Genomic DNA, 16,757 nt, shown 5'->3' with positions numbered 1-16,757 from the left:
ATATTTTCGAATCCTCAAAATAAAAATTGAAAAACATGAATGAAAATCTATCAAATTTATATTTCTATCGCTTCCAAATCTTTCCTTTAATTGAGCCATTGCCATATATATGTGTAACACAAATGACAATGCTGGGAATAGCGAGTAATTCCTTCAAGAAAGATTTGCTTCCTCAAACTTTCCCAGCAGGCAGATTGAGTAAATTGAATGCGGGAGCACATTAATAAAGAACAATTTCAAATTGTATGCGTTCCAAATTTTCCTGTTGGGTGATTTTTAAAAACATAATTTGTCAAATTCATATTGACACTAGTATTACATTGGAATCAAATCAGCTGGGATTTGCTGTTACCTTTTATAATTGTACCATGATTTTTATATTAAATAGTTTTTATTCTTTGCGTCTCAAATGAAATTTGAATACTTTTTAATGACACCCTCTGTACATTGGGAACACGTTTACCCATGTAAGGTGTATGTATACCACGCACATGTTCGCATTGTTGTTCACACGTCGAAACAACAAGTTTTACGCGCGAACACTTAATGAATACACATTAGGTGGGCATAGTGACTTTCACTTTCGATTTTTGTTGGCATTGAACTTGGATAAACTCAGCTTTACAATACACTGCGTCATCACAGCAACCTCTTTTTGAATTTTTAAACTGCAAGCTTGTGTCAAATTGTTAACGCATTGTAAATGACGGACGCTTTCAGTTAAAGCTATTCACATTTTATATGAGATTAACTTGTTGATGGCGCCATCTATGAACTAATGTAAACACTTTTTGGAGACGGGCTTTTGACAATAAAGCTTTTTTGTGATTTGTGTCGAAACCTTTTTTTATTTTATTTTTAATTTTGTTAACAGATTTAATTAATTTTAGATTATTCAATACTGAAAATATTCAATGTTATAAGTGAAAAAATATCATCAGCTTTATGTAACAATCGATTTTTTATGATGATATCCTAATTTAAAAATGGCTTTGCTAAAATTTCCTGGCATACATGATAAAAACGCCTTTTAAAAAAGGCATTACGCGTTTGGACCAAATATTTTTGTTTTGTTTTTAGGAATCCATCTCTTGTCCTTCATATATATATATATATATATATATATATATATAATCTATGACTTTTGACCCCTCTATTTTTCAATAAGTAAAAAAACGTTATTAAGTTCGGTTTCCAGGCCCACTTATATATACCTCCCACCATGTGGTGCGCACTCAAAATCCCTAAGTCGGTACATGGGGACATATTTCTAATAGGTTGGGTTAGGAACTTCAACATATTGACCATTGCGAGGTTCTATAATGATTTTTTTTTTTTGGGAAAAAGTATTTTATTCACCAGTAATCTAGAATGTCAAAGTACAGACACTTCGGCGTAAAACATCCCCTATACCAAGTAAAAACGTGTCAGTATGAATGTAGTATACACTTTTCCTGACTTTTGTATGTTATTCTGGTTTGAAATTTGACATTCCGTTTGCTACACCTCGAAATTTTACCGGAGAACCCATAGAGTATATATATATTCTTGATCAGAATAAAATTCTATGAAATTATGCGTGTCTGTCTGTGAAATCACGATAGAGGTCGCAATATTTGAGATTGAGCTCTGAAGTTTTGCAAATACATTGCTAGTACTAGTGTTGCCCCCATATAATGATACTCCCCAATACTCGGTATTTTGGACAGGTTTTTTAACCGAATTGCTTGCAATGTGGTAGTTTGGGTTCTCATTAAATAACACATATCCGTGGTAAAAATTATTAATATTGACCTAAGTTTTAGGGTGTCCACAATATAGCGGTACTCCCCAGGATTCATAATCTGGAGATTTTGGACACGTTTTTCAACCGAATTGGCTGTGATGCGGTATTTTAGGGTCTCATTGATTAACACATATACGTACCTAAAATTATTAGTATTGACCCAAGCTTCAAGGATGTCCCCAATATTACGCTACCGCCCAATTCACGGTGTTTTAGAGGTTTTAGACATGTTTTCCAAATGAATTGGCTATAATTTTGCATTTTGGGTTCTCATGGTATAGCCTATGTCCATACTATAAATTATTAATATTGACTCAAGTTTCAGGGTATAACGGCACCCCCAATATTCGCTATTTTGGGGATTTTGGTCACCATTTCCAACCGAATTGGTTGTAATGTGGTAGTTTGGGTTCTCATTGAATAACACATATCCGAATCAGATTTAGAGTCATATGCGTGGCACGGGACAAATTTATGGAAAACGATTTATGGCTGCATCTGTACCAATTTCAACAAAACCCAATAACGTCATTTAATTCTCAATTTTATACGTTGTGCAAAATTTCGTGTTAATCGGACAAACATTAGGAGTTTGTTGCACCATTTATGTAAAATCGGACGAAAATATATATATATATATATATATGGGGGCTATACCTAAATCTGAACATATCTTCAGGAAACTTAGCACACATCATTCTAGACTCAATTCAGTACGCTATCACAAATTTCGTGCAAATCGAAAAATATATTCGGACTTTTGTGTACTATTTACATTAAATCGGACGAAATATATATAGGGTCATATCTAAATCTGAACCGATTTTCACGAAACTTAGCACACATCATTTCGATTTTCACGAGCACACATCATTCTAGACACAATTCAGAATATATAGGGTCTTAAGAATATATAGGGTATTTGATGCACCATTTACATTAAATCGGACGAAAATATACATTGTATAGCTCCAATGTATGTATCTAAATCTGAACCGATTTTCACGAAACTTAACACACATTATTCTACTCTTAATTCAGTATGCAGTGCAATATTTTGTGCAAATCGAAAGATAAATAGGGACTTTGATGCACCATTTTCCTTAAATATATATGGGAGCTATAACTTAATCTGAACCGATTTTTACGAAACTAAGCACACATCATTCTAGACTCAATTCAGTATGCTGAGCCAAATTTCATGTAAATCGAGAGATATATAGGGTCTTTGGTACACCATTTACCTTAAATCGGACGAAAATATATGGGAGCTATATCTAAATTTGAACCGATTTTTCCTAATTTCAATAGGGTTCGTCATGCAATTAAAATCATAAATGCGACCTGCATTTTGTTTACAATTTTACATGGACGGACAGTCGGACATGCATAAATCGACTTAGAAAGTGATTCTATGAATATTCTGAAAAGGAACCATGTATCTATCTCGTTTCCTATTGTCTGTTACAAACATATGCACAAAGACATACCTGTACCCTGTACCACAGTGTGGTAAGGGGTATAAACAGTTAATATTGACCTACGTTTGAGGGTAGCTCCCATAAAATATCATTACATGAGTTAGTTCCTATTAGCTCCCATTATTTTAGATCGTTAGATCGTCATCCTCGTGGTGGAGGAATGTTCGGCTCGGCCTCTACTAACCCCATTAAAATATTATTATATAATTTAATATGTGATATGTATTCCCAAAAACTGATTAACAAAGACATTGTATACTAGAGATCACACTTTTATTAGGTCACAATATACATTTCTCTATCACTTATGGTCAGGCATCGTCATATTTGTAGTTTTACCACCAACCAGAAGAGCCTTTGCCATAAGAAGAACTGGAGGCATAACTACTGGCACCAGAACCGGCCCAACCAGCACCGCCACCAAGACCACCGCCAACAGATTTACCACCCCAGCCAGCACCAGAACTGTAACCGCCAGAAAGGCCACCAAATCCACCAGCTGATTTGCCAGCCCAACCGGATGAGCCACCACTGAAAGCTCCTGCATCAGCACCACCAAATCCACCAATAGACTTACCACCCCAACCTGCACCAGAGCCATAACCGCCAGCACCACCAAATCCACCAAGAGATTTGCCAGCCCAACCAGAGGAACCACTATAAGCACCAGCTGATGCTCCAGCACCACCAAATCCACCAAGGCCTCCAAAACCTCCACCAGATTTGCCAGCCCAACCACCGGCACCACCACCAAATCCTCCTACAGACTTGCCAGCCCAACCGGAACCACCAAAACCGCCACCGACAGATTTGCCAGCCCATCCAGCTCCACCACCATAACCGCCGCTACCACCATAAGAAACTGCAGGAGCAGTATAGAGAGCAACAGGAGCTGAAATTTTCGAAACATGGCCACCACTAAAGCCACCAGCGTGACCACCGCTAAAGCCAACACCGTGGCCACCGCCAAAGCCACCACCATGTCCAACTCCATGGCCAACACCATGACCACCTCCAAAGCTGCCACCATGACCACCGCCATATCCACCAAGTCCTCCGGCACCATATCCTCCAGCTATGGCTCCAGCACTTGCACTAGAGCTGGCACCACTAAAGCTACCTCCAAAGCCACCACCACCACCTGGCAAATAGCCGCCGTGGCCACCGGCGCTGACCACAGCCAATGAAGCCAAAACACAAACAAAGGCCTAAAACGAGGGAAAAAATAAATTGATGTCAGTGAAAAATATTCCTTTGGCAATATCCTTGTGCTCCTTCGCTTTACCTTCATGTTTCTAAATATCCAAATAAAGATGCTAATTCCAATGTTTTACTCGTAATGCTGTAAAGCATTTGAATATGATCACAATTCGAAAATTCTACAATTTATAGCAAAATTTTCTAAGAATCACAATTCAATCACAATACTGAAAGATATATTGATGATTTAATGATATTAAGTACGTCCGTTTTGTTGTTGTTGCTATTTTTGGCAATCACTTATGCCATTCATTGTTCGTTTCCATCTTCAGGTGGTTCCCTCGCATTTTTGGGTTTTTTCTACAATTAGCAAAAATTTTTAAATTTTTCTTCAATATTTTTTTGTGTGCATATCTTCCTGATGTTAGGAAAAAACGCAACTGACTTCTAAGTCTTCAATAATCTTATCGTATAATTGATGATGATTTTGTTTCGGACATTCTATTAATTATTATTTTTTTCTCAATCATCGATTTTTTTTCATTTTTATATTTAAAAAAAATTTATCTTTTTTTCTTCGTCTTATTCATCAATAATATATATCAGCGGGGTGTATTATAAAATATATGATTAGAAACAATTAAACATTATCAATCGCTTCGTCAATTATGTTATATCTAATTGTTGTCTCAGATTGATCGATAAAAACATTTGAAATTAGAACTTTACCGAATACATACATAAATCAAGGGCGAACAAGATAAATATCGGAAGTTGAAAATATTCATTTAACTTAATATTGTATGGAGATATGTTACATTTTGTGTTAGGCTCAAGCTAATTTAATAAACCTAAATTGAATTGTTTTGGATATTTGAATTTCAGACAATTTGTAAACGGTTTACAAATGTGTGTCTGGCAGGCTGGTGCGCACGATAACTCTCGAAGGGAATAACCGATTTCATCCAAACATTGCACATGGTAATATCCTGGGATATTTGCCGCCAGAAGCCGTCGATTGTCCGCGACTGATTATTTGATATTCACAGCAACCCAAAGAATAATATTGTGCCGTTAGCATTCAGCGCTGCCCCCCGTAGGCGGATTTTACCAAGCATTAATCAAATTTGAAGGTTGGACCCATTGATTCACTCCTTCTGGTAACTCCCCCACAAGCGGTCAATATTTTCTAAACTTGTAAATTTAATTAAAAGCGAATAATAGAATCTGTGTGTAATTCCTAAGACCTCTGCAAACCATATGCTGAGGGTATATATCAGGCGGCAACAACGCCTGTCACTTTTTTATTTGTTTGACAATCCAGACCAAACTCACACTTTATAAGACGCTGATACTACCCGTGCTAATATATGGATCAAAAGCGCAGGCAGATGAGGCAGCTCTTGGGGTGTTTGAGAGAAAAATTCTCCGAAAGATCTACGGGCCGATCTGCGTTGACGGTGAATATCGGCGTCGAATGAACCACGAGCCTTACAATTTATACGCGGACATCTACATAGTCAGTCGTATTGAGCTGCAGCGACTACGGTGGCTAGGCCATGCTGTGCGGATGAATGAAAGAGCCCCAGCTCAAAAGGCATATAAAAACCAGTGAGCGGAGCAGTATAGCCGGACGGGGCCGACCATACGATACCCTTCACAACTACCACGGAACTCAAATTTTCTGCGGATGTTTATTCCGAGCCTGGGCAATATTTAGTGATATTTGCACTGTCTTGCCCGATTAAAGATAAACAGCACCTCTTCCTCACACTGACATATTTTCCGAATATTAGTACAGCTATTGTCCAGATTCCCTTCACCGTGGGTTGTGTTGTGATGTTCGGTTTTCATTTGTGGTCTATAGACCGACTCGAAAATAGCACACAAAATTAAGTTTTCGGTCCACCTCATTCCAAAAGAATTATCTGATCATCACCGAAAGTTATAGGCGTTGTCCTTGACCATAGGTGGAACCTCATGGAACATTTCAAAGCGATAATGGGTTACTAAATAATATACGAATACGGAGATACCAGTAAATATTTAGGTGTAACTCTCACATCCGATAACATACAACAATATAATTGGTATTAATTTAAAGGTCAACCACTCCTCTTGGATATAATACCAACTTCTCGGGTCTATGTCCTTCAGAAGTAAATATATACGCCATAGAATATAAATTTTGTCATTTTTCACACAAAAGTCAGGGTCCATTTGATCCGCTAAATATTAACCGATCTTTATCAAAGGTAATGCTTATTCTTTGGCCCGATCCCCTTCTCCATGCAACTATGGCCTGTATCGTATTTATAAATTATAGTGGACAGACGGACGGACACACATGTCTAAATCGACTCAGCTAGTCGAGATATGACGATCGGTATACTTAAAGGTGGGTCTAGGACCAATATTTCGCGGTGTTACAAACTTTTGGGGCTGCACAATGCTATAATACCCTGACAATATAGTTGTGTAGGGTATAATGAGCCTATTGATGGTTCCCGTAAAAGGGGAAGGCCACGAATTAGATGGAAAGACCAAGTAGAAAACAACATCTTGGAACGTGGTCTTCTAAATTGGTGAACTTGCGCACAAGACCGACGCGCTTGGAAATCTTTTTTAAGCTCGGCTTATGGAACAACCGTTCTGTAACATGCCAGCTAAGTAAGTAAGTAAGACAATCCAGTTCAGATGGAAGTCTGGCTTTATAATTTCTTATGAAATAAAAGGTTTTTTTAGCTGGTCATCGACTGATTAATCTGACCTCTATTACTTTTCTGATAATACTTATTTTGGTGATTGTCAAATCTATGCGGTTTTGAATTTGACTAGAGGATGCAGTGGGATCAATATATTTTACACAATTATGCAGTAAGGTCGTTATAGCTTTGTGTGACCCAAGAGTTTGTAACGCCGCTAAATATTGGGCAATCTAGTTCACGTAGCTTATCGATCTTTCTCGTTCCTTTTTTAAAACGGAACTAGTTCCTTAATGTAGTTCCTTTGCTCCATGCAGTTCCTTTGCTCCATATACTTTCTTTACTCCATACAGTTCCTTTGCTCCATATAGATCCTTTGCTCCATATAGTTCCTTTACTCTATATAGTTCCTTTGCATCAAATAGTTCCTTTGCTCCAAGTAGTTCCTTTGCTCCATACAGATCCTTTGTTCCATATAGTTCCTTTACTCCATACAGTTCCTTTGCTCCTTATAATTCCTTTACTTTTTATAATTCCATTGCTCCATATAGTTTCGACTCCTACATAGTTCCTTTGAATCTCTCTCTTTCATCGTTCCTTTCGGTTTTTTTTTTGCTCACATAGTTCCGTGTTGAAAAAATAACGAGATCCATAAAGAACAATACCAACAAGTGAAAAAGCGGTAAGTTCGGCCGGGCCGAACTTTGTATACCCTCCACCATAGATATATTGACAGGTACTAGAAATGAAAATATAGGGAACATACCAAAAAGTGAACCTATACCGACATTTCTACAAACGGATTATGTAAACCATAAAACAAATTTTAGTAATTAAAGGATAATTATACCCTCAGCCTTATGGCTAATGAGGGTGTATACACTTTAACATGGTGAAAATGTGCCTCATCGAAATATTGGTTCTAGACCCCATGTTTCTTTGGACCAAATCCGTTTCAGAAAATTTAGATTTCATCCGAACTTTGCCCACCTTATTATTTCTTCCAAGCTTAGTTCAAATTCGAAGATGGGGAATATAGGTCCACTCCTTCTGGAACATCCAATCAGGGGCTAGATCTAAATGCGGCTATAGTTCATTATCGAACCTTACGTTCTAATTTTTTATCTCTCTATCCTCCGCAGATGAAATGATTACAAAAGAGTCTTAGAACCAAACTCAAAACGCGGAACTAATCAGCTAACTACTTTAATATAAAAAGGGGTTTATATGGGAACTACCCCAAAAAGGGGGCAAATAATAATAATTTGAAGTAGGGAGATTTGTTACCATATACGACTACAAAATACCAAATTGGGGGATATCCGAAAAAACTTGACATATATTTTTAATTTTATGTGGAGAGATTTGAAACCTATTATGAACTCGAAATACTAAATTGCAGCCAATTCGGTGGAAAATTACGATCAAAACCTCCAAAATACTGCAAGTTAGAAGGTACCGTTATATAGAGGCTACCAGAAAAAAGTGGACCTATATTTATAATTTTTTGTGGGGACATTTAGTACTAAATAAGAACCCTAAATAAGAACCCATTGGCGGACGGATAGACATGGCTAGATCGTCTTAGAAATTTACCCTGATCAAAAATATATATATACTAGCGGGCCCGGCAAACGTTGTCTTGCATAGCAATATTGTTGATGTATAATTCACATAACGATAGGCCAATAATAAGTTTGCTTTTTCTACCCTCCACGATTTGAGATAGTGCTCTGAAATTTGCACATACATTGCTACTACCTCGCAATATGAGAAGTTTTGACGATTTTTCAACAGAATGGGTTGTATTTGAACAGAAAATATCCGTAGCAAATATTATCAATATTGGCACATATTTCGGAGTACTGCCCATATAACGGTAGCAATAAACATTCCATATTTTGAAGATCTTGGGCACGGTTTACAACAGAATATCTGTACTTCATTTAATTTTATATATTGGATGATCATTGAGTAGAAAATGTTCCTTAAAAAATTGTGCAAGCTTCGGAAAAGCCTCCATATAATGGCACTCCACATTTTTGGAGATTTGGGCACGTTTTTCAACCTAATCAGCTGTAATTGGTTGTTTTATTTGGTAGCATGAATCCTACTTAAAATTGTCAATATTGGTCCACTCCTCTGTATTTTGGGGGTTTGGACACGTGTTTCAACCAAATTAGCTGTAATTTTATATTTTAAATGATCAGTGAGTACAAAATCTCCTTACAAAGAATTATCAATATTGATCCAAGTTTCCCGGGAGCACCCATATAATGGTAACCCCAATAATTTCTCATATGCTGTCAAATATTCCTACCAAAAATGTATATATCTCCATTCCCATTGTAGTAGCTAAAATATGTCATTCCGGGATATTGGAGGTGAGACACATTTCTGAGAAAAATCAACTATTTAGGTCCAAGTTTTGATATAGCAATACATACAGGTCTCGCCCCATTTTCGGTATTATAAAGACATTGGCCTAATCTTCTCATAGAGGTGGCTATAATTTGGCATAACGGATCGCAGAACATCATCCCAGAAGTTATGCACTATATCTAAAGGTTCTTACTCCCGTTTTCCAATCTGAGTGTTATCGGTAGTTGGCATGTTCAATACGGATGGAGGTTTTGGTGCAACCATCAAATTAGATATTATGCTATTTTTCTAATTTTGCTGGTTTTTTGTCGGTTGTTCTCTTTACAGCTGAACTTAATGATAGATTTTTGCAAAGAAAATATCTCGTATATTAGTTTTCTCTGTCATACACATTTTTGGTATGGAATATATGCGACGTGGTCTGTTTATAAGTTCAAAGATATTGAAAAACGATTAGGCATTTAACCACCTGATTTCATATTTCCCGTTGCATATCAATATTTCATTTACTTTACGGAACAACATGTTCATATTATTATTTTCAAACATATTAATCTAGGGCATGGATCTTAGAATCCGAATATCCTGAATGGCCACGAACTCGATTCAGAATGTCTTCTGATTTTCCATCCTTGCATTGGTCCCAAAATGTACCTGTATTCTATGGAAAACGTGTACATACAATGGTCGCGTGTGCATTCAATAATATACTTCTCAATTATTTTTTGTATTCTCCCAAAAAAATTTTTCAATACAATGTCAATCCAATTAAAAAAAAAATATAATATTTTTGAAAAATTTTAATAAATGACAAATGTAGGCTTAACGGAATGATACGCTACCAATTTTCGCTCAAAATAACAACTACGTCGTGGTGCTATCAATATAGCTCGATACTAAATTCGCGATTTTCAAATTTTTCTCACCTTTTAAACCTTCCCTGAAGATCCACGAACACTTCAACATTCAACATTGCCGGCCCGGCAAACGTTGTCTTGCATAGCAATATTGTTGATGTATAATTCACATAACGATAGCCCAATATTAAATTATCTTTAAGATAGTGCTCTGAAATTGCGGTATTGGTATTGGTGAGGCACCCAACCATTGAGCTTATTTTTGAATCCAGCTTTGTGTGAATGGTTTAATTTTTAGCTCCTGGACGATGTTACGACTGCTAACATGCCTGTAAAATTCGATCGTTCCACCGGTCTAATGGATTTCTTTTTCCCAAACCTAATATTAGGGATACTTATTGGGCAGAAATTCTCCCTAATTAGAATTTTCCATATTGACTCAAGTATTCGGATATCCCCATCTAACGGCATCCCTTAATATTCGGTATTTGGTTGCAATGTTATGTTCGCCCAAGCTTTCAAATATCCCCCATGTAATAGTAATCCACCTTTTTCGATACTGTGGGGGATTTGGCCAGTTTGGTTGTATATTTGGTAGAATGAATCGTACTGAAATTGTCAATATTGGTTAAATCTTTGAGTTACCCACAATATTCGGTACTTTGAGGAGTTCGGTATTTTAGGGAGTGCTTCAGCCGAAGTGCTGTAATGTTTTATTTTGGATGAAGAAAACCTGTTTACAAAAAATTATCAACATTGGTGCAAATTGGTCCGGGTAGCCCCATATATTGATATACATATAATGATATACTCTTATTGTTCGGTATTTTCTCATGTGGTATTAGTATATATCCATACCCATTGTAGTATCGTATGTCATTCATATCATATATCATTCCGTGATATTGAAAGGGTAAAACACATTTGCGGAAACATTTCTATTCTGGACCAAATTTTGTATAGCTCCTACATACGGGTCCCGCACCAATTTCGGTTTTGTAAAGAATTTGACGGAATGGATGGATCATGGATTTGGCTTAATGTAATAAAAAGGCGCCATACATATTTCTCGTTTAATTTTCAGTATGTTGAAGTTCTCCAATCTACTACACGTACTGTGTAACATAGTCCCCATATAAATGTCCCGGCCGATTTAAAGAATCTACATATTAGAAAGTACAAAAGTTCGATCTTAACAACGATTTTTCATGGTATTAAATATATCGGTAGTTGATATATTGATGTAACATCATGAGACTCTTTGTTATAACAAATGCTTTTTATAGTTGTTCTCTTTCAATATGAACTTAATTTTCTCTGTGATACACATATGCGATTAAAGACATTGACCAACGATTAGGCATATAACCACCATATAATGGTACATTTTAGGTACTTCAATAACAACATGTTCCTATGTTCCTATTATTATTATTTTCAAGAAGAATAATCTAGGGCATGTGTCTTAGAATCGGAACTCTTTTCTGAATCTTCAGATTTTCATCTTTGCATTTGTCCCAAAATGTACGTGAATTTCATGGAGGACGTGCACATACAATGATCGCGTATACTTCTCTATTATTGTTTTGCATTCTCAGAAAAAAAGTTTCATTACAATGTCAATTGAATAAAATAAAATATTTTGAAAATTTTCAATATTTGACAAATGAATATTTGTTTTCAAAATATTTTTTTTTCATAATATTTTTTTTTGCAAATTTTTCGCGGTTTTTGAATTTTTCTCACCTTTTAAACCTTCCCTGAAGCTCCACGAACATTTCAAGACTAAGATCAGAAAAATCCGTTCAGCCGTTCTCGAGTTTTAGTGAGACTAACGAACAGCAATTCATTTTTATATATATAGATATATATACTTTATAGGGTCGGAAATGAATATTTCGATGAGTTAGTGGAGGGTATAAAAAGGAACGAGATCAGAAAAAGGAACTATATTAATCAAAGAGTTGGAACTAGTTCCGATCCTTCCTTTCTCGGAATATTTCCAATGAACTAGTTCGTTCCGGAACTACCCAACTCTACTCATCATTTTGAACACTGATCATATCTTGACTAGCTGAGTCGATCAAGGCTAAACAAGGCTACATTTATGAACCAATCCACAAAAGAGGGCGGAAATGTAGCGCTGTTGGATAGGAAGAAGAACGATACCTATAATGTTCGATGTGAATCAGATGATATTTTGGGATGCAATGTTCCGAAAACTTTTTATGCGGTCAATATTTAAAGTATCAAATGAACCAAAAGTTTTTTGTGTATTATAACAAAACTTTAGACTTCTTCCAAAAAGATGCCGCACGGGACGAGTTGACCTTAAATCGGCCAAGAGATTGCAAATAAAGCGAAATATTACCTAGGCCCTGGATATAGATCCGCAAAACCCTAGGACTCAGTGGTAGGGTATTATATGGTCGGCCCCGATCGACTATACACATCCACTCACTGGTTTAAGATTACCTTATAATTAAGCATTTACGTTGCGAAGCTTCGCGTGGCCACCTCCAAAATGAGTTGGAGATGTGAAAAAATTCTGCCAAAATTGTTATTTAACTTAAAAATTATAGATCTGTTTTTTAATATTTATACCCTTCACCACACTCTGGTATGGTATTATGTCGTTGTGCCTATGTTTGTAACAGGCAAAAGGAAACGACATACCCATGGTTCCTTATGAGAATAAACAAAGAATACATATACATAGAGTCGATGTATGTATATCCATCCGTCTGTCCATGTTAAATTGTAAACAAAGCACAGTTCACATTTATAATACGAATTGGATGAAATTTGGCGTTAGTTCCAAGGACGAAATTGAAATTTGGAAAAATCGGTTTAGATTTAGATATAGCTTCCATATATATTTTCGCCCGATTTAATGTAAATGTTTCACCAAAGTCCCTACATATCTTTCGATTTGCACAAAATTTGGCATGGCGTACTCAATTAGGTCTAAAATAATGTGTGTTAAATTCCCTGAAAATCGGTTCAGATTTTGATATAGCTCCTATATATATTTTCGTCCGATTTAATGTAAATGATGCATCATAGTCACCATATATCTTTCAATTTGCACGAAATTTAGCATAGCCTACTAAATCAAATCTAGAATGATGTGGGCTAAGTTTCGTGAAAATCGGTTCAGATATATATATAGCTCCCATATATATTTTCGTCCGATTTAATGTAAATGATGCATCATAGTTCCTATATATCTTTCGATTTCCACCAAATTTGGCATAGGGTACTGGATTAAGTCTAGAATGACGTGTGCTAAGTTTCGTGAAAATCAGTTCTAAATTAGATGTAGCTCCCATATATATTTTCGTCCGATTTTATGTAAACTGTGCACCAAAGACTCAAAGTTTGTCCGATTGTCACACAATTTTGTACAGTGTACTGAAGTAAATATAACTTAATCTCTGGCAAGTAATTGTTTTGAATTGAGAAAATATATAAATGTGTTAAGATCGGCAATGACGTTGGCTGGCCAAGAGGAATGCTTGGGCAATTGAGTACCTAAAACAGTGTCTAAACTGCATTGTAGCAGTATTTAAAATTTAAATATTCGTTTTTACAAAGTACGCCATTAAATTTGATCGGCCTAACTCTTTATACCCTCTAAGTTTTTAACATTTATCGAGACTTTCATATGGGGACAGGAACTTTGGATGGCGTCGTGGGAGCTAGGCACCGTTATGAATACCCCATTTTCAATGTCAAATCTCATAGGAGTACATTTTGAAAGTTCTATTTTAAAAACTGTGAGCTCGACCGTTATTTAAGAGATAGTAGGCCAGAAAATAATATCTGATCAATAATGTGTTAATGTGGTACATTTTGATATTTGCATCAGCATCAGATGAAATCGGCTTCATATTATGCTTTAAATGACATGATGCATTTGAAGGTTTCTCCACACGACAATTTTTCAATTACTAGCAGAAATTGTTATAATTTAGTTTGACCAGCTGCTGTACATAGTACTGCAGCATGAAACATAATCAATCATTATCGAAAAAAAACATAGATATGTATATACAAATGAATGCGCATTTTGAAAAATTACTAAAAAAATGACAAATATATCGTTTAAATGGTTGAAATACGGTAATGATCTGCCACCATCACAAATGGATCAAGAAAACAACAACAATTATGAAAGAACCCTTTTGACAGAAATCCATCATCTTCATACTGGCATTTTGCAATGAGCCAAAATTTTGACTATATATTCATACATTTTCCAAGTCATAAAGTATTCCAACGCTTCAGGTCATTTTGTGTAGTACAATTCACTAAGTCACTTTAACATTTTCCAAATATGAAGGTAAAATTTGAAAAATTAATATATTTTTAAGCCAATAGAAAAAATAACAAGTGATTCATTTATTTCATAGGTCTGCATTTGCATTTTGGTATCGTTGGCTGTGGTCAGTGCCGGCGGCTATGGTGTGGATTCTACCTCGGTTAAATTTGGCACATCTCACGGCGGAGTTTCTCATGTCTCGCGGAAATTTGGTAATCCTGGTGGCAGCGGCGGCTATGGATGGGGTGCCTGGGCTGGTAGTCCGATTCCAGCTGATTATGAATATACCATTCATCATGGTGTAAATAAGCCATCGTATGGTGGTTATGGAGCCGGTGCTGGTGGATGGGCTGGTAATTCTGTTGGTGGTGCTGGTTATGATAGTGGCGCCAATGCTGCTTGGGCTGGACAAGGTCGTTCGTCCGGTTGGTGGCAATAAGATATTCGGAGATAATTTGAATAAGAACCCTTTGACGGTGATTTCGTGAAACTAAAAAATAATAATAATTTTTTTAACAATATATGCCATTCTTTTAATTAGTATCAACACGCAAATTGATTTTTTTTTTCACTTTTCAACGAAAAAATTGAAAATGCACTATAAGTTAATACCTCACTTATGGAAAAATTCAGCATATATCAAATTGCTCGCATAGTTTAAATGCGTAAATTTAATGTCGGATTGTCACTTTATTTGATCTGATAGTCGAATTCAATTTTTGTGATTCGAAATTAATTTCAAAATTTTGATTAACTTGTATGCATAAATTTAGAATACAAATCACACCGATTTCTTGAAGGTGCTTGTACTACGTATACACCTGTCATATTGTCTCGTCAATGTGATTTATTCATCCCGTAACTAATTTAAAATTGTCTTGTCTATTTAAAAGTATTGAAAAAGGCATGATTAAGTCGATTATATTTTGACAGCTCAATTAACAATGATGTTGTCATTAATTAAAATATAATACAGCAAAATGTCATGATATTAATTACAAAGCTGGGTAAGATGACAAGGTTCAAGCAAAGGTATTTAGTGGTCAGAGCCGAACATGTAATAACCTACTTCAGAAGCCAAAAATGCGTGATCCTAATCGGATCTTTATTAAATAAATTGATTAAGCTATGTGCCCATCCACTATAAATTGTAATTAAACCTATCATTACGAAGTTTTACATTAAGTTGTAGTGATGAAATTTTGCACGAGCTATCAAATTGAGAATTCAACACATTTAGATAGCTTTTTCATATAATTTCATCCGCTTTCATACAAATGGTGCAAAGGTCCAATTGACACGACATTTTGCATATTCTACCGACTGAGGTGTTTTTCAAATAGGTTCAGGTTTATAATGATTCTTAGAACAATTCTTGTATAAAAGTGTGGTGGGGAAGAAATCTGGACAACTAATTAGAATATATGTTTTCAAAACGATCGGACGGAAAAAGTTAATCCTATTGAAATTGGGAAAAATCAGTTCAGATTTAGATATAGCTCCCATATATATTTTCGACCGATTTAATGTAAACGGTCCCTATATATCCTTCGATTTACACGAAATTTGGCATAGCGTAATAAATTGATTCTAGAATGGTGAGTCTTAAATTTCGTAAAAAGCGGTTAAGATTTAGATATAGCTTCCATATATGGGCAATATTGCCAATTTTTTAACATAGCTGAAGCGGAGGTTCGCCCCTTTATAACTCGGGAAATACTTAAGTATATGAAAAAAAGTAAATAGTTTTGGGTTAATTGATCTGTCGTTGCAACCTGTTCATGATATTGACCACCAAACTTTATTTTGGAGGAAGCTGTGTCTATTTTAATGTAAAAAATGTGTAAAAACAGATAGAGGCGAACCAGTTTTTTTATGTTCTCTATCGATTTGTGATTAAGCCACTCATTTCACGATCTTCGTGTCAAAGTAAAACTAGAAGCCAACAAAATGGGGACTACGCCCCTTATGTATCATTTTTCTAAAATTTTAACTGCATCTACCTTTAAATGATGCTGACAT

General features: G+C 35.8%; 2 protein-coding genes across 2 annotated transcripts; one reads left to right on the top strand and one right to left on the bottom strand.

Moving 5' to 3' along the window:
• Positions 1–3,602: 3,602 nt before the first annotated feature.
• LOC133331877 (uncharacterized) lies at positions 3,603–4,558 on the bottom strand. Its single transcript, XM_061540270.1, has 2 exons — positions 4,553–4,558; positions 3,603–4,475 (listed from the first exon to the last, which is right to left on the bottom strand). Exons 1-2 carry the CDS (start codon positions 4,556–4,558, stop codon positions 3,603–3,605), a joined length of 879 nt encoding a protein of 292 aa, XP_061396254.1.
• Positions 4,559–14,750: 10,192 nt separating this feature from the next.
• LOC133331866 (uncharacterized) lies at positions 14,751–15,174 on the top strand. The gene is made up of 2 exons (XM_061540259.1): positions 14,751–14,756; positions 14,827–15,174. The coding sequence occupies exons 1-2, from the start codon at positions 14,751–14,753 to the stop codon at positions 15,172–15,174; spliced, it is 354 nt and encodes a 117-aa protein (XP_061396243.1).
• The last annotated feature ends 1,583 nt before the right edge of the window (positions 15,175–16,757 follow it).

The sequence above is a fragment of the Musca vetustissima genome, unplaced genomic scaffold, assembly GCF_032173495.1.
Source record: "Musca vetustissima isolate MV318-11 ecotype Yass unplaced genomic scaffold, APGP_CSIRO_Mvet_v1 utg19164, whole genome shotgun sequence".
Classification (NCBI taxonomy): domain Eukaryota; kingdom Metazoa; phylum Arthropoda; class Insecta; order Diptera; family Muscidae; genus Musca; species Musca vetustissima.
This window is presented reverse-complemented; position numbering and strand designations above follow the sequence as displayed.